Source organism: Cibotium barometz, chromosome 5, assembly GCF_041138505.1.
Source record: "Cibotium barometz isolate CiBa-2024 chromosome 5, ASM4113850v1, whole genome shotgun sequence".
In the NCBI taxonomy this organism is placed as follows: domain Eukaryota; kingdom Viridiplantae; phylum Streptophyta; class Polypodiopsida; order Cyatheales; family Cibotiaceae; genus Cibotium; species Cibotium barometz.
This window is the reverse complement of record NC_141050.1, coordinates 8288994-8306714: the sequence shown is the minus strand read 5'-3', so window position 1 is coordinate 8306714 and position 17721 is coordinate 8288994. Positions and strand designations below refer to the sequence as shown.

The following is a 17721-nucleotide window of genomic DNA, read 5'->3' as shown; positions in this document are numbered from 1 at the left end:
TCCCGATTGTAGGTCCGTCCTCGAAAGAACTGGTCGAAGAAGTTATTTGTAGTAGATAGAGTATGTGCGGACGAAGTCCCATTGCGAGGTGGAGCAGGGGGGCACGATGGAAGACGCGGTAGCTCATCCAGAAGGTCATCTCCGTTATGTGTTCAAAAGTCTGGAGCTGCCAAGCAGGCATCCACATGATTCATTTGTAGTAGCCAAATAGTTGCTTGAGTGTGGGCCCTTCCTTTGTTGATTGTCAAAGGCGAGGCCTTGGGCTCCCTCAAAGTAATGGTCCCATGTCAGGAAGGACTCTAGCAAAGTGATGATAAGGTTGAGGAAGCGGATGGTGGCAATCACTATTGGGTCGACGGCGAATGAAATCATTGAAGCGCAGGACCATGGATTCTTCTGTACATGGATTTTGTGATGAGACGGGAGCGTGAACCAGGGAAAGTTGAATTGCAACTTCGGGTTCTTTTGTTGTTCGTTGTGGAATGTCTTCCAGGCCCACCGTCTGCGAATGGGGAGGTAATCCGTAGTGCACGGGGCGCGTTGAAATAGACCTCCTAGATAAAGGGTTTGCTGAGGAAGGGCCGTCACCAGGCCGGCTGCTCGCCCACCATGAGATCGAAGGTGATGGGACAAGCAAGGGGCGGGTGGTCGATGGTATCCGCCGCTAGCGGGTTCTAGGTGGGTGATCTTTGCCGCCATGTTGTGTGCTTGGCATCAAGGTATGGGCAGAGGACATGGAGATCGAGGCGGTCGGTGATGCGGGTGATGGGGTGCTATTGGAGCTATCGACCGAGCAGGATGGCAATGGCCTGCTCAAACTCCGTGCAGTCGAGGGGATCATGCCAATTCAAGGGGTTGGGAGAAGGGTCGACTTCCTCGCGCTGCTCAGATGGTGGTGGTGGCGGCATCTCCCCTTCTTAAGTGGTGGATTGGTTGGTGGTGGAGCCGACGACGAGGGTGGAGGGGGTGTCAATGATGAAGGTCGGGTGGTGAGGCTGGCGTTGAGAAAAGGTGGGGGTCTGGTGGAGGTGTAGGGGATATCCCTAAATGTTGTGTGCATCCCTAAGTTGAGGGATAGTGAAGGTGGCGAGGGGGGTGTGGGTAATGGGGGTGGAGTGAGAAAGTGAAAGGGGGGGAGAAGAAGTTGGGGCACCAAAAAGTAGAAGAGTGGAGGTGCCTGAGGGGGGTGGTGGGGGTGGGGGTTGTGTGTGAGGAGATGTAGACGAGGGGCTTGATCGTGGAGGAGGGGGTGGTGGTGAAGAAGCTTGTGGGTTGGGAGGTGGCAAGCTACCCTACCCATCTATGCCATCATCATCGTCACCTAGGGTAGGGCCATATACAACGATAGCTTGAGGATCGTGGGCGTAGAAGAAATCAACTGCGGTGGCTACCTTGGCTTCATTGTACTCCCATGGAAAGGCGATGTGGGAGTCATGGAACTGGCATGTGCCATTGGCCTCTATGACCTCGATATGGGTGAAGCAACGGTGGTAGAGAATGAGGAGGTCAGGTGCCGAGTAGGGTGGTAGAGGATCGTTGAGGAGGGAGAGGTAGGAGTGGTGGACTACATGCCAGCCAGCAAATGCAGAGGTACTGAGCGCCTGGCTCAAGAGGAGGGGGAGATAGGGGTAGGGGCAAACGCCATCTAGTAAGGATAAGTTAATGATATCAGATGGAGCTGTGGTCGGGAAACCATAATGAAAAAGTAGGCTCCAGGCTGTTAGGGTGGCTTGAAGGGGGTGGAAGGGGAGTTCAAAGAAGTCATGAGGGTGTTGGAAGGTGATCAACCCCTGGAAGAAAAAATGGGGGATGAGGCTTAGGCTATCGATGGGGATCTTAGATAGAGCATAAGTATACTGTTGGCGAAGAGAGACTCCTCGATATAAATATGGTGTTGGAGAAGGTTGAGGCGGATGGCTCAGAACTGGAGGTCAAGGAGCTAAAAAGGGGTTTGAAGGGGGAATGCCAAAATGGGGAGCTTTGTTGCGGTCTCTATGAGAGCATCCACCTTGTGATCGACTGAGCTAGACGAAGGAGCTGATGGAGTGGTTGGCGGCTGGGAGGCCCGGTCCTCAGCCTTGCGGAGTTGCTCATGGAAGCGATGGATGGTGGCCTCTGTTAAGTTGCGGTGCCTTGCAAAATCTACGATGGTGCGCGGGCTAGAGCTTCCTCTCCTGTTTAGGCCCAGCTCATGGCCTCTTGATGTAGTCCTTTTATGATAGTGAGCTATCGCTGCATGGTGCGCGGGCTAGAGCTTCCTCTCCTGTTTGGGCCCAGCTCATGGCCTCTTGATGCAGTCCTTTTATGATAGTGAGCTCTTTGTGGGCTGTCGCTGCAGTGATCGCTGCATGGGCTTGGTTAACTTGTTAATTACTGGAGCTCAGTAATTCGAGAGATAGCCGTGCCCAGTTGCTCTGTTTGTTGATCGAACTTTTTCTGTTTGGGCCGAGCTCATGGCCTCTTGATGCAGTCCTTTTATGATAGTGAGCTCTTTGTGGGCTGTCGACGATCACTGCATGGGCTTAGTTAACTTGTTACTGGAGCTCAGTAATTTGAGAGATAGCCGTGCCCAGCTGCTCTGTTTGTTGATCGAACTTTTTCTGTAGCTCCATGAATTGGACATTTGTCTAGTATAATTCTTGAGATACTACTCTCTCCTGGGCTTTGGCTAATAACATTTCCCACTGTGAAAGTTGTGCCACTTCTTGTTGTCGGGAGATGCAGTTTGTTATCTGTTGTATGAGCTCTGTGCCATATTAGCAAAGCCTTGTGCAAAATTGGGCACATCTCCTCGGGCCACATGGATGCTCTCTGCATAATTTTTGGTGGAGCTGAAACTGCCAAGGCGAGCCCAACGGAGAGTTTGACTATATTTTGGGTGTCACTGTGGGGGATGAAGGCTTGACCTGATCACAAGGAGGTTTCTGTGAACTTGTTAGGGGGTGGGGTCTCATATAAACTTTTATTCATGAAATTTTACCTCTGGCGATCCTCTTCCTCCTCTGCGGCCTTCTTGGCGGCTTCGACAGCTACAACGGCAGCGAGCTCTTCATGTGTGGGCCTGGGGCTTGGGGATGATTGAGGCTGTTCTGTAGGGGTGGGTTCATGGTGGGGCCTCTTAGCTGGTGGGAAAGTAGGAGAAGTGGATGGAGGGTACAAGGAAGAAATGGCGGCATCCGATCCGCTCTTTTGGATGGCATGTGGCAGCTCCTCCCATCCCACCACGTAATAGAGAACCTTGGTAAGTAATGTTGCTGCCGCCAACTTGCCTTGGGGGTTGGAGCAGATTGCATGGAGCTCCTGGAAGAGGTAGTCGGCCCAATTGACATGTTGCCCCTGGTGCACACGAGCTAAGGTCGTCAAACTACACCTGCGGAACCTGTCAGTCCATTTTGTGGTGATGAGAAACTGTAATGCGCGGGTTGGCATGACAAGGTCGTCCTGGGCAATGTTGCCCCACTCAACTCTATCCTTGTTGGCATTCCCTCTGTATAGGCCACGGGTGAGCTTAAGGGCCATAGGGGGGAGTGCAAGTGTCTCTCACACAAGCCCTATGTTGAGTTGGACTGGGTGTCTACGACCCTTGATATCCAAAATAATGCTTGTGTGTTGATTTGCATCATAAGATTGAGTGAAGTATAAGGCGTTATACAAATCTGGCCCCCAAGGCTCCGGGGTGGGTAGGCGGCCCAACTTGAGCTGTTCCAATTTCTATACGACTGCTAGGTCGACTGTGACAGCTCCATAGAAGGGATCGGTGTAGTAAAGAAGCTTGTGCTCAACTTTACGGTGGTTCTTCATCAGGGAATGGATAGTGTGTCCATTGACCTACTTCATTAGAGCTTTGCCCAAGTGGGAGAGCTGGGTGGGGTGCTTCGCGTACTCCTTGAAGCGTCCGCTGGTAGGCCTTTCATGATTTTTTGAAAAAATAGAAAAAAGAGTGTCACCCACTGCTAACTCACGAAATCGATGATGACGAAAACAACAAATCAAAAGAAATCCAAGTGTTACTTTCCTCCAAGTATTACCAAGTACTCACGCACACTTCAACAACCACAAAATTTTGCAACTAATCTAATTCGTTCTCTTCCACATAGTTTTTCACAATGCACTTCCAGAATGCAAAGGCAACATTGAATCTTGCATAGCGGGAGCTGGAGCTCTAAGAAGATGGAAGAAACAATGGTGTCTTCCCCGGTAGTGGGTTTGCATCAAGTAGGAAATGAGGATCGTTATAGCTGCGATTTTGTAGATTACATCAAGGTTTAATATATTAAGCTACATTTGCAGGGTGTTTACACATCAAAATGCCCTAAAATTATATTTTGTTTAGAAAATTAGGTTGATCTCAACCAATTGAGGGGAAATTATATTATATTTAGAAAATTAGGTTGATCTCAACCAATTGAAGGGAAATTTTGACCCTATTTTGTTTAAAAAATTGGGGTAGGTGATCTCAACCAATTGGTGTGGGTAATCTCAACCAATTGGGGGAGGGGGCAATTTCAAGCCAAACTTGTGGCTTCTGATAATCATGGCTGCTAGTCGAGACAATTTTGAGCATGTAGGTCAAAACTGACATTCTCATCCTCATTGATGTGTTGTACTTAAGTTTCATGGAAATGTAGAATGCACCTCCATCAATTGCGACTGCCCATTTTTGCCCCACCTTGCTGATTGCACTTGTTTTGTCGGGGGGAGAATGGATGTCCAATACCCTAAATGAATTCCAAGCAGCGTTGGCCTATGGAGCAACTCCAAGCATTTCTAGTAATTGATGGCTTAAAATGGCCTTAAAAAAACTCTTAAGGTGAAAGTGATAGTTCTATGTGAATAAATAATGTGATCGATCAAACAATTTAAGATTCACAAGAGGCGTGATGTGGAGAGAAAGCAAAAAGGACATGTGGCAAAAATAAGCCTAGCAATATTATCAAATTAAAATAAAAAGGCTCTCGCACCCGAAATAACACACAAAAGAACGTTGCCCCCCCATAGCCGAGAGCCTGACCAGATTTGAAGCTAAGCTATATCTGAGAGGTTTCCCATAGCTAGAGCCTCACTTCTGCGTTTCCGAGCTTTCATTTTTCCTTGTTTTCGGCGTCGATGGAATTTTCTTTCGCAATTTTAGTCCCATTTCCGACCAGTTAGCAGTCGCCTCTGCTTTCCTGCACTAATTTTGCTTTCCCCCCTCTTTCTACAGAGTATTTTACCATAGTTCGGCGAAATTGTGAGACTTGCAGCGGCAATTTTTGTTGTTGTTGCAGGAATCGAGCCTGTTCGAGAAAGCAAATCTTGAAGTCAGAAAGAGAAGCTCAAGGCGTGCAAGAAGAAGATGATGCAGATGCTCGGGCTTCGGAGTGGCAGGCCGAAGGCCGAAGAGGCAGACACGGGCAATCCCTCTGAGGGCGGGAACCCTGCAAGGGCTTTGAGGCTGGTGTTCTGCGACGAGAGGGGGAAGTTCAAAATGGATCCCGAAGCTGTTGCAGCTCTGCAGCTGGTGAAAGGGCCCCTCGGCGTTGTCTCAGTTTGTGGTAGGGCTCGTCAGGGAAAGAGCTTCATCTTGAACCAGGTATGCCATCTTGTCCTACTTGTGAACCTCATCCTACTCATGTGTGTGTCTGCATACATGCATTTATGTATGCTTTAGCCTTTTGAATCTATGCGTGTATGCAATGATGTCTATTTAAGTTTGAACCTAATCATGTCTGTTGACTTATGAACCTCATAATGCTCATGTTTGCATGCACTGATGTCTCTATGCTTCCATTTATGTATGCATTGGCATCACACGTTTTTGGAACCTCCTTGCTTAATTATTTATATGTATGCCATGGCCAGTTGTCTCTGATGCCTCTCTGAGTGCTATAGTCTGGCTTTTTTTTGAAGGTTTATATGCATGCCTTGTGAATTGTCTTCGATGTCTCTCAAGTGCAATTGCCTTACATTTTCTGGACATGTACATGTATGCTGCTGTCAGTTGTCATCTGATGCATTTCTGAGTGCAATTGCCTCTGGCCAACTGAAGGAGTGAGTGCTGGGATCACATTTTTTTGATGCTCTCCCTCAGTGCCCTACAATATCTTTTTATTTCAGAACTTTTTTGTGACACTTTTGTTAAAAAATTTTGGTTTCTGTCTCCATTTGGTATGCATGCAGTGTTTAAGTGTCTCCAGAAAAGCTCAGTATTTGGTAAACTGATTTCGCATGTCTTTTTTATCTTTGTAAACTAGTTCTGCTGAGGTATGCATGTGGATGCCTAAAGGATTGCATTTTTCCTTCCAAACTGAGGTCTGTGCGCCATGGCCATTTCCCTTTTGATGGCCCCTGAGTGCATGCAGCATAAGTGCATCTTACTGAAAAATGTAGATCCCTGATCTTCAGCCCTAACATTGTTATTAGATGCTAGTGCTCAGCCCAATGCCTTGCTGTAGATCTGTTTCCAGCACCTCCGATCAGCCCTCAAGTGGTTGCCCCTGACTGTGTGCTCCAAAAAACCCTGTGATCAGATGATCAAATGAGTATTTAAATCCCTTTTTATATAGCAAAACCACACCAGTTCGGGTTCAAGTCTGCCAGCCCTTTTTGACCTACAAAAAACACTTCAAATGCTTTAATGTTGTGCCCAATGGGTGTCCCATCCATTGGTCCCTTGCTTGGCACCTACAGGGCTCCTAAGTTGGCCCACAAATTAGCCCCAAACCTTGCTGTCCAAACACAACCCACAAAAGTTGTCCACCACTTACTTGCATGTGTGTCACATTCTCCCCTACTAACATTACAGTTGTCTTGAGCAGCTGTGGGGCGACCATGTTAAGTGTCTGCCCAAGAAACGCAAAGTTAAAAGCAAAACCTCTCCACGGTATGGACTGTCTTGAGATATGAGAAATCACCTTATGGTCGCTCGTGAAGCAAGGAACCAATGGGTGTCCCATCCATTGGTCCCTTGCTTGGGACCTACAGGGCTCCTAAGTTGGCCACAAATTAGCCCCAAACCTTGCTGTCAAAACACAACCCACAAAAGTTGTCCACCACTTACTTGCATGTGTGTCACATTCTCCCCTACTAACATTACAGTTGTCTTGAGCAGCTGTGGGGCGACCATGTTAAGTGTCTGCCCAAGAAACGCAAAGTTAAAAGCAAAACCTCTCCACGGTACGGACTGTCTTGAGATATGAGAAATCACCTTATGGCCGCTCCTGAAGCAAGGGACCAATGGGTGTCTCATCCATTGGTCCCTTGCTTGGGACCTACAGGGCTCCTAAGTTGGCCATAAATTAGCCCCAAACCTTGCTGTCCAAACACAACCCACAAAAGTTGTCCACCACTTACTTGCATGTGTGTCACATTCTCCCCTACTAACATTACAGTTGTCTTGAGCAGCTGTGGGGCGACCATGTTAAGTGTCTGCCCAAGAAACGCAAAGTTAAAAGCAAAACCTCTCCACGGCATGGACTGTCTTGAGATATGAGAAATCACCTTATGGCCGCTCCGGAAGCTAACATTCCAGCCACGTCTTGTCAGCACTAGAACTTGCAAAGCAATGACCAGTCAAATCTCCGTGTCAATCGCCACCACCCAATCTGACTCCTTGGCAAAAAGTGGCAACTCCTATCGAGAACACTCTTGATCGAAATGCCAGCCACATGAAACTCCACATATAGACCACGATCCTTGGCTTCCCAAAGTCCCACATATGTCTGTGAATGAAACAGCAACCCACAGTTCTCAAAAAAGTTGCATCAACACTGTAACCGAGCGAGTACCTTTGGGCAGTAGTATGCTTAGACCAACATCCCATGTTGGGCTCCAATTCTTGGTCCTCCCTATGAACACTGCCTTGTGGAGCTTACTCCAAATAGTACATCTTGCGATACAATGAAGAAAAAACTCCATCGTCTACCTGAAAGCGATTGACAAAGCTGTCTCTGATGAAACCTCATCTTCTGGCACGACCTCTAGTGGTGAGGACAAATCCATTGACAGGTCCTCTTGTGGTGCCATCTCGGAAGAAATCACATCTGTTGCTAAAGAAAGTGAAAACTCTTCGGCCAACTCTTTTGATGGCTTTGAAGAATTCTCTGGCTGTGCTTGTCGCTTTGTGCTGGACAACTCTCCCCCCTAGAATCGAGCTCACCCTTTGCAGCATGTACAAGGCTTGGGTTTGCACAATCCTTGCCCAACCACAGCTCTGGATGGTTGATTGATTTATGTGTAAAACCCTTCACAAATACATGCTTTTGTAGGCTAGCAGCCTTATCTTTTGACCCATAGAAGTCACAACACACACTAAAACTGATGACACATGGCTCACTTATCCTATCCTCTCATAAGAGGGTGTTCACACACACTAAGTCCCGAATTCCCAGCAAACCCCCTTTAGAGCAAAGGTCGAGATGCTTGATAAACCTTCAATAGTCATAGTGGTTGGACTCTAGACTGCACCACGTGCTCAAAGTAGACACCGATCCTTCATGCCGCAGCTCTATATTCGAGAGGGCTGCCCCTCCACCACAATGGATATCGAGAGTGTACATGAGGTCTCAGATTCACCTATTTTGGATTGTTGATGAGGTTGTCTCTCTCGTATCTCATTGGCTAGAGGCTATCGTGTACTATCACAAGCTCACTTTGTACTCACATGATTATCTTGTAGTCACATGTCTACCATTGTATAAGTAGCTAGCCCAGTCATTGTTCATTTTCCATTACTTAGACATTCCATGGAACTATTGGAACACCTTTTTGGTCTCATAATATACTTTGGGCCCTGGAGATTTTGAAGACTTCTTTCTTTCTTTTTGGTACAAGAGTGTGTTAACAAAAGCGGTAGTTTTTTCAATCACTTTGAAACACACAAATGAAAAACATTTAGGGAAGAGGAAGAGAAGAAAAAGAAAGATAGCAGAAGACTTGATGTTCTTTATCTAACCTATTGTCAATCTATTCCGTTGTTTATTGCTAAATTTAAGAAAGTTGAAATATTCACGAATTATCATGCTAGATCTTCTTAAATTCTAAGCGTGAACAGAGTTAGAAATCTTCTTGTAGTCCTTGTTGAAATATATGATGTACAAGTGATAAAGGGTGAGAGAAAGAGGTCATGTAGGTGTGAACACACCCCAAATAAAGTGGGCATGTGGGTGGAAAAGGGATCTAGGGTTGGCCCAACCCTAGCCCTTGGTGAACCCTATATAAATGGCAAGAGGCTTCACTTTTTGTAACACAAAACAACACAACTCAAGTAACACAATACTTGAAGGTGAAGGTCAAGCCAACTTTGGAGTGGCTGAAATAGAAGGTAATATAGTGCGTAGGTGGCTTTGCATGGGCGCGGTTGGAGTGGAGGAGAAAGAGGAGGCGAAGGCAAGCGATACGTGCAATTGAAGTGTTTGTTGAGCTTTATGGAAAATCCGGTGCAGGACTGCATCCACACCTTGGTCTGTTTATTCATTGGAATAAAGCAGTTCCTATGGGGCTGGCCGTTCCAGCTCAGTGCTGTGTTGTGATATTGTTTATGGTTATTTCCGTTGTGTTTTCATATCTTTGTTGGCATTTGAAGTGTCTATATATTGTTCCAGGTCCCCGTCGGGTTTCAAGTGCTCCCTTTGCTTCCGCTCTGCGCACACTCTATGATGGTATCATCGGTCTAGGCTTTTGCGTTTTTTTGCCTTATCTCCTTCCTACGTTTTTTCTGAGATTTGCTCCTGCTGGGCGGCCTGTTTTTCCAGGATAGCAGCCCCTTTGTTGGCTGCGTTTTCTTCTCTAGTGGACACACATCACTTGCAAAAGGGTATGGTGTGGCTGGTTTTTTTGAGGCATCTTGGTACCTGTTGGTGGACACTTCTTTCTTCTGAACTGTCCGTTTCTTTTGTGACATTTGAGCCTGAGTTCAGTTATGGCTGCCTAGACTCTGCTTCATATGTTTTCTGAGTCTGCCAAGTTGGATGGCTCCAACTATATTTTGTGTGTGAGGTGCACGCCCGTGCCATGGCTAATCCTTAGCATGGACAGCCTAATCCCTGATTAGTATAGCAGATAGTCAACAACTAGGGCATCATTAGCAGCATCACAACATTAACATTAGTAGCATTAGTATCAGATCATTAGTATCATCATCATCAGCAGCACATCATCATCAAGAGCATTACCATCGTCATTTCATTGGAGGAGGCAGGGGACTAGTCAGCAGCCATACAGTAGCAGGTGGCAGCAGTGTGTTCAAAGCCAACACCAAACTAGGCAGCATTAAGTGAAAAGCACAGCATTTAAAGGCATAACAATATTTGTCCAGAGCAAGCCAATAGCCACATCAACTGGCCGACCAGCATCTCAACACACACACACACACACACACACACACACACAAATAAAAGCATTAGTGATTTTTCAGCAAAGTCAAGTCATTATCACAATAGAAGTCATGTGAAAGGCCAAGGGTCACCCCTTTGGGGCTGACCTAGGGCTCAACCATCTACATACATTCAGCCACCTTTTTGTACAATATTAATTACAAGAAAAACCTTGACACAAATGTCTCTGTTCTTCTCTCTCCTCTGTCTTAATCATATTTAATCATCATCTTGTCCTTAATCAAGATCAATACAACAAAGGCTTCCGTGCATGCAACATTGGTATCAGAGCTTTCAAGCTCAGCCCACTAAGCATAGTCCCAAGGAAGGTGCACAGTTTCAGCAGAAGAATGCAACAGGGTAGCGATGGAGGATGGAGTGGTCTGTAAAGAGGCGAAGCTAGAGGAAGCATTCCCTAAGGGTATGTACGCATAACCAATACATCATTAAGCTCTCAGATCAGTTAAAAGGGCCTAGCAACATGCATGATCAGTTCCGGCAAGTGACCCACCGTTGTGTTAAGTGTAAGGGATAGTAGGCATGGGGACATCAATGGAACATATGCTTAGTTCTTCACCAAGAATTGGAAGTGGAGATCAGAAGTGGAAGGAGTTCATACAAAAATATTAGTCAAAGTCAAAGTCAGAAGTAGAAGCTTAAGGTCAATAGTCTAGGGAGAAAGGATGACAAGGTGTCCACCCCGTTAGCATGTTTAGTAGGCGGGGATGTCACGTGCACGCCCGTGCCATGGCTAATCCTCAGCATGAGCAGCCTTATCCCTGATTAGTATAGCAGATAGTCAACAGTTAGCATCATTAGCATCATTACAGCATCAACATAAGTAGCATTAGTATCATCATTAGCAACACATCATCATCAAGAGCATTACCATCATCATTTATAGCATTGGAGGAGGCAGGGGACTAGTCAACAGCTAGCCTTGGGACCCTAGCAACAGGGGGTAGCAACGTGTTGAAAGCCAGCACCAAACTGGGCAACATTTAGTGAAAAGCACATCATTTAAAGGCATAACATTATTAATATTTGTCCACAGCAAGCCGACAGCCACATTAGTTGGCAGACCAGCACCTCAGTCATTATTCAGCAAAGTCAAGTCATTTTCATAGTAGAAGTCATGTGAATGGCCAAGGGTCACCCCTTTGGGGCTGACCGTAGGCTCAACCATGTACATACATTCAGCCACCTTCTTGTACTCTCTCTTCTTCTCTCTCCTCTGTCTTAATCATGTTTAATCAGCATCTTGTCCTTAATCAAGCTTAGGGTTGTGGATCAATACAACAAAGGCTTCCATGCATGCAACATTGTGGAAGGTAAAGGTGAAGTCGGCCTTACGTGGAGTGGCTCTCTAGGACTGGCTAGTCACAGCTGCCAATGCCACCTCTCCCGCCCTCTCTATAGTTGGTGTGACTCAGTATAGGTTGATGCTTGGGAGGCAAATGATCGTTATGTTTTCTCCTTTCTCATGTTGAATTTTCAAGATTCTGTACTCTCTCATGTGTGTACAACAGATGAGGCACATGAAGTTTGGAAGGCCCTTGCAGGTCTTTATGAGATTAAGTCTCCGGGACGGATTTTGGCTTTGGAAAAGTAGCTTATGAATCTTTCGGTTTCTGCCTTTCCTTCTTTATATGCTTTCATCACGAAGATGAAAGATCTCCGGGATGAGCTGTCTTGTATGTGGCAAGAATCTCTCTACTCAAGATATGGCTAGTCGGTTTCTCTCCAAGCTTCCAGAGAGGTTTGATGCTTATTTTCAGTCTCTTGTTTCTTCTCCTGGGGTTGTTCCAGTTACTTGGGAGGAAGTCCTCCTCTCCATCATGTAGATATAGTCTCGCTTTGAGGAGCGGACCGGCATCTCCGGTGGTTTTGATGGAGCTTTGGTTCCTTGAGATATCAGAAGAAAGGGAAAGGGGGTTTTGACAAGAGCTCCAAGGACAATGACAAAGACAAAGACAAAGACAAAGATAAATCTTCTAAAAACAAGGAGTGGAGTGTCACTACTGTGGCAAGAAGGGTCATAAACAGCCCCAATGTTACAAGAAGAAGCGGGATGAAGAAGGAAAGGACTCTACCTCTATAGGGGTGTCCCATACCAAGAAGGATGATAATATTCTCCTATTAGCCAGTACTACTCATACACTGGTGCTTGTCGCTTCTTAGGCCAGGTCTTGGATTGTGGATAGCGGTGCTATTGCTCACGTGACACCTTATCGGGATTGGTTCGAGGACTTTACTGCTAGGACGGGCACTATCACCTTGGGCGATTCTTCTTCCGTGCGAGTTCATGGATGTGGCACCATTCCCATCTTTCGCTCCTCCAACGACAAGAGATACTTCTTTGATGTTCTTTACATTTCGGATTTAGCATTTAACCTTTTGCCGGTGAGTGTCCTTACAGCTCAGGGTGCGTGTAAAGCTTTTATAGCTTTATTAACATGATTAAGACTTAATTAATAAACATAAGACAAATGCTGATAAAAAGATTTAGTTGTTTGCATTGAGACAAGGGCCATTTTAAATAGAGGCCGAAAGGGTACAAGTGAAGAGACACATCCTTGGGAAGGGGTGTGGCTCTTGAGTCAACGGTTATGTCCTTTGGACTTAGGGGTGTGTCTTTTAATGAATAGACATGTCCTTTGATAGTGACCCATGTGTAAGGTTGTGACCCTTCACAGGTGTCTTTTCAGTTAATAAGGGATTAAGGAGTAATTAAGGAGAGATTAAGAGAGTTAGTCACAATCGTGACATTCCCTCCCACTTAAAATAAGACTCAGGAGAAGTAGTTGAGACTCTGGAAGAAGGGAAATGATTGAATTGCTTCTGCATCCAAAGCTCTAGCTGCTAGATCCCATGTCATGGCATTACTGTTGACCATAACAATCTTGCATATACCAAACTAAATATTAACTGCATCTGCAACTTGTCTCATCTTTACCAAAAGCATGAGAATCATATCTGTAACTTGAGTAGAACTTTTGTTAACATCATTGGTAACTTCGAGCTTTGTCCAAGAAAAGACTGAATCTTTATTTGTCTTTAGAGAAACCATAAGCAAACTGTCTTGAATCTCCAATATCAAGGGTTGTGTCACCAAACTTTGCATTTGGTTAGTGACCATCATTTGGAAATGTGAAAGGGATTCCATTGGCTTGTCTGTAACACGGATGTCTTCAAGGGTCGTCGTAGATGAAGAAGAAATATCTTCCATATGCTTTTCTTTGCTTAGAAAGTTGTTCTCGGGACAAGTTATGTCCAAAGATTCATTTGCAGCGACTGAAGTCATGCTGCAAGAGTCTGCGTCTGATTTATCCTTTGCACCACTGAAGGTAAGGACTGGAGTCTTCATTTTTGAAGAAGAAGCATGAGTCACCACGGCGTCAGGTATCTGGTCAGAGGCAAGGACTCCGTTTTGCACGGGCGGTGACGAGGGTATCACTTTTGCCTGGGTCACGGCAAGAAAAGGAGTTGTGGACATTGTATTTGTCACGCATGTACAAGAATCTTTTGAATCTTCAGCTTTCTCAGCAGGTATTAAGGCTTCCAATGTAGAAGGGGGAGGTTGAGGTTGTTTGCGTCTCTTAGACCTCTCAAGGATCCTCTTGCACAACGTGAGAATGAGTAAGTCTTCAACACTGCCACCAAGAGCTTGCAAGGACTTGAATGTAGGGCATTGCTCGGGAGGGGAAACTTGTCCAACGTCGCGACGTTCATGACCGAGTACTCGACTAGGGTCGGACACACGTGCCACTAAGTAAGCCATCTTGATATGGCTGATTTCTTTCCAAGATGTGATCCTTTGGAAGCTTCATGTTGCTGCTTCTGTTGATAGTGATTCAAAGATGGATCTTTCTCTTAACTGTTGTAATGCTGAGAATGTTTGCGACGAGCATGCAGAGGCTCGAACGAAGGTATTTCATGTCTGGTGGTCTCTACAGAACTGTGCTGAGGACAAGCAACCTGTTGTGGGTCTTGTACGCCGAGAAGTTGCTTGCCGGGAGCTTGAGGAGGCTTTGGCTCACCATGGATCAAGTGTGACGAAAAGGTTGCCAGAGAAGGCTTCAAGAGTATTGAAATGCCTTCATTTTGATTGCGCTAGTAAGAACCATTCAATGGAACATGTGCTACCACGAGCATACGCGCCATTGACAGCCGGGGGGGGGGGGTGGTTGCCAAATCGCCAACGGAAAGGGGTGCCGGTTCACACTAGCGCACGCCCGTTTGTTTTTTTTTAAAATTAGAGAGAGACCCACGTGTCAATATGATGTAATAAAATTTTTTGTTTTTTTTGATGGTGTAAAGGTGACGGCCTGGATCGCGTAGCCGACTGGAGGGAAAAGGTGCGCTGCTTCGAAGGGGCGCCGCCAGCGACTAAGCGAAGAGGTGAAGGGCGCTATTCGGCGGCGAGGGCTCAGGGCCGGCAGCTGCTTCTAAGCAAGCAAGGGACGCCTGCCAACACTGCCACGCCGACCCTCCAAGACATTAAGTGAGTGGTGGAACTCGCCTGTAGGGCGGCCAAGCACGGAGGCCGAAGGGCAACAAGGACTCCGGGTGCGCGAGGCGCGAGGGCAGTGACTCCGGGTGCGCGAGGCGCGTTCACGGGACCACCGAGGGCACGGGTAGAGGGGGACGGTTGCAGGAACTCCATCGGGTTGGGACGGTGAAAAAAAAATTTCAGCGAGGCTTAATCTTTAGGCATCTACTACGGGTGAGAAGATCTTTCCTCTGCCTCCATACAACACCGGGGTGAGGGTGCGTAGAGTTGACGCCGGTAGCGTAGCACGCTACATAACCGGCTGGTCCGGGAAAAAAATTTGCTCTGATACCACTGTAAAGCTTTTATAGCTTTATTAACATGATTAAGACTTAATTAATAAACATAAGACAAATGCTGATAGAAAGATTGAGTTGTTTGCATTGAGACAAGGGCCTTTCTTAAATAGAGGCCGAAAGGGTACAAGTGAAGAGACACATCCGTGGGAAGGGGTGTGGCTCTTGAGTCAACGGTTATGTCCTTTGGACTTAGGGGTGTGTCTCTTAATGAATAGACACGTCCTTTGATAGTGACCCATGTGTAAGGGTGTGACCCTTCACAGGTGTCCTTTCAGTTAATAAGGGATTAAGGAGTAATTAAGGAGAGATTAAGAGAGTTAGTCACATCGTGACAGTGCGGAGGTGATCTTCTCTCGTCGCGAGATTACTGTTCGTGATAAGGAGATTGGTAACATCTTGGCTCAGGGAGTCCAGGATAGTGGCTTATACAAATTGACCACTTTGATTTCTCACGGTTCTTCTTCAGCTCTTTGGCATGCTCGGTTTGGCCATTTGAGCTATCAACTTCTTCAGCGAGCTTCAAAGGATGGGTTGGTCGAGGGTTTACCGACCATCAAGGCTCAAGCTTCCCTATGTTCCTCTTGCTTACAAGGGAAGCAACACTGAGCCGCCTTTCTAAAGGAGGCGACACACAGATCTTTGACATCACTTGCTCTTGTTCATGTAGACTTGTGTGGTCCGATGAGTACTGCATCTTTGAGTAAGGTGTTGTACATGCTTGTGATGGTGGATGACTTCTATAGATATACTTGGGTTTCCTTCTTGAAGACCAAGGATGAGGTCTTTCAACACTTCTGTGATTGGAAGATTGAGATGGAAAAAGAGACCGGTTCTTTGGTCAAGGTTCTCAGGACTGACAAAGGGAGTGAGTTTACATCCTAGGAGTTTCAGAAGTATTGCAAGGATCAGGGCATTTAGAGACAACTAACCACAACATACACTCCATCATAGAATGGAGTTGCAGAGAGGAAGAATCGGACTATCATGGAGATGGTCGGTGCTATGCTTGAGCACTCCTCTTTATCTCGACGTTTCAGAATAGGTCTCCCATAGCTGCTCTTCCAGATAAAACTCCATATGAGGTTTTCCATGGTGAGAAGCCCTCCGTTGTTCATTTGCGGGTATTTGGCTGTTTGGCGTATGTACATGTGTCCAAAGAGCATTGCTCTAAGTTGGACTCGTCTCAGCGTTTGACTTTTCTTGGATATAGTTCTGTGTCCAAGGCATATCGTCTCTGTGCTCTTAGGTGATCTTCCAGAGTTATAGAGAAACAAATTCATGAGGGTAACTTTTGCCCTTATTTCCTCTATCCTGATCCCACTTCTGTGGACGAGGCTCTTTCACATGAGGCCTGGCACGTCGTGCTATGCAGACAGAGCTGGATTCTATAGAATGGAATGGCACTTGGATTTTGGTGCCTAGGCGACAACAACGTAAGGTGATTGGTGTGATGGATCTCAAAACGAAGTATAAAGCTAATGGCAGCTTGGACAAGCACAAGGTGAGGTTGGTTGCCAAGGACTATGCTTAGCGCGTTGGGTCAACTTCGATGAGACCTTGGCTCCTCCGACAGCTCGGATGACTACCATTCGCACCGTTCTTGCTTTTGCAAGACATCATAGATGGCCCATATTCCAGATGGATGTCAACACACATGAAGTGTATGTTGAGGATTTGAGATTCTAGGAAGACAAGACCAGGTATATCGGCTGAAGAAAGCCTTGTACGGTCTAAAGCAAGCTCCGTGGGCTTGGTACCAGCCGATTGATGACTTCTTTTAGAAGCTTGGCTCGCACTATTCTCATGCAGATTCGAACCTTTATATCCTTCTTGAGAGGGGATCAGTTGTTATCATTGTGGTCTATGTTGATGACCTCATTTTTACAGGTTCTTATCCTATGAGGATTTGTTCAGTCATGGATGCTATGGAGCAACAGTTTGAGATGACGGATCTTGGCCTTCTGCATTACTTTCTTGGCTTTGAGATTTGGCATACCCCTCAGGGAATTTTCTTTTTTCAGCAGAAGTACACATGTGAGATTCTTGACAGATTTCAGATCACTGGGTGTAGACCAGTATCTTCTCCTATGGATACTAGTGAGAAGCTTTCTCTTCTTGATACTTCTCCGGGATTGATTTGGAACAGTATTGGGTTCTCGTCGGTTGTTTGGTATGGTTGACCTACTCCCGATTGGACCTTTGTTTCAGAGTCAGCTACATCCAAGCCCTGTCAGCAACATTGGCGGTGTGCTCTCAGGGTGCTTTGGTACTTGAGTGGTACTTTGGATTTTGGCATATTTTATGGCCAGGGGTGCACTCTTCTTGGATGGACTGATTTAGATCGGGCTGGAGATCTGGACACTCGGCATGCGACCACTGGTTGTGTTTTCGCACTTGGGTTGGGAGCCATTTCATGGAGCAGTAAAAAGTAGCCTACTATGGCGCTTTCCTCTATAGAGAGAATATTGAGCAGCTTGCTATGTTCCATGTGAGGCGATTTGGTTGTAGAGATTATTGG

At 46.2% G+C, this 17721-nt stretch overlaps 1 protein-coding gene across 2 annotated transcripts in view; it reads left to right on the top strand.

The window, feature by feature from the left end:
- The first annotated feature begins 4929 nt into the window (after positions 1–4929).
- Positions 4930–17721, top strand: part of LOC147638016 (uncharacterized) — a 74025-nt gene continuing 61233 nt past the window's right edge. Inside the window, exons 1-2 of one of the 2 annotated variants that reach the window (XM_086797468.1) lie at positions 4970–5146; positions 5268–5572. In XM_086797468.1, coding sequence (XP_086653594.1) covers positions 5336–5572 — 237 coding nt within the window. In that variant the 5' untranslated portion in view covers positions 4970–5146; positions 5268–5335. Of the gene's footprint in view, positions 5573–17721 lie in introns of both variants that reach the window. The other variant, XM_086797459.1, reaches the window with a different exon arrangement.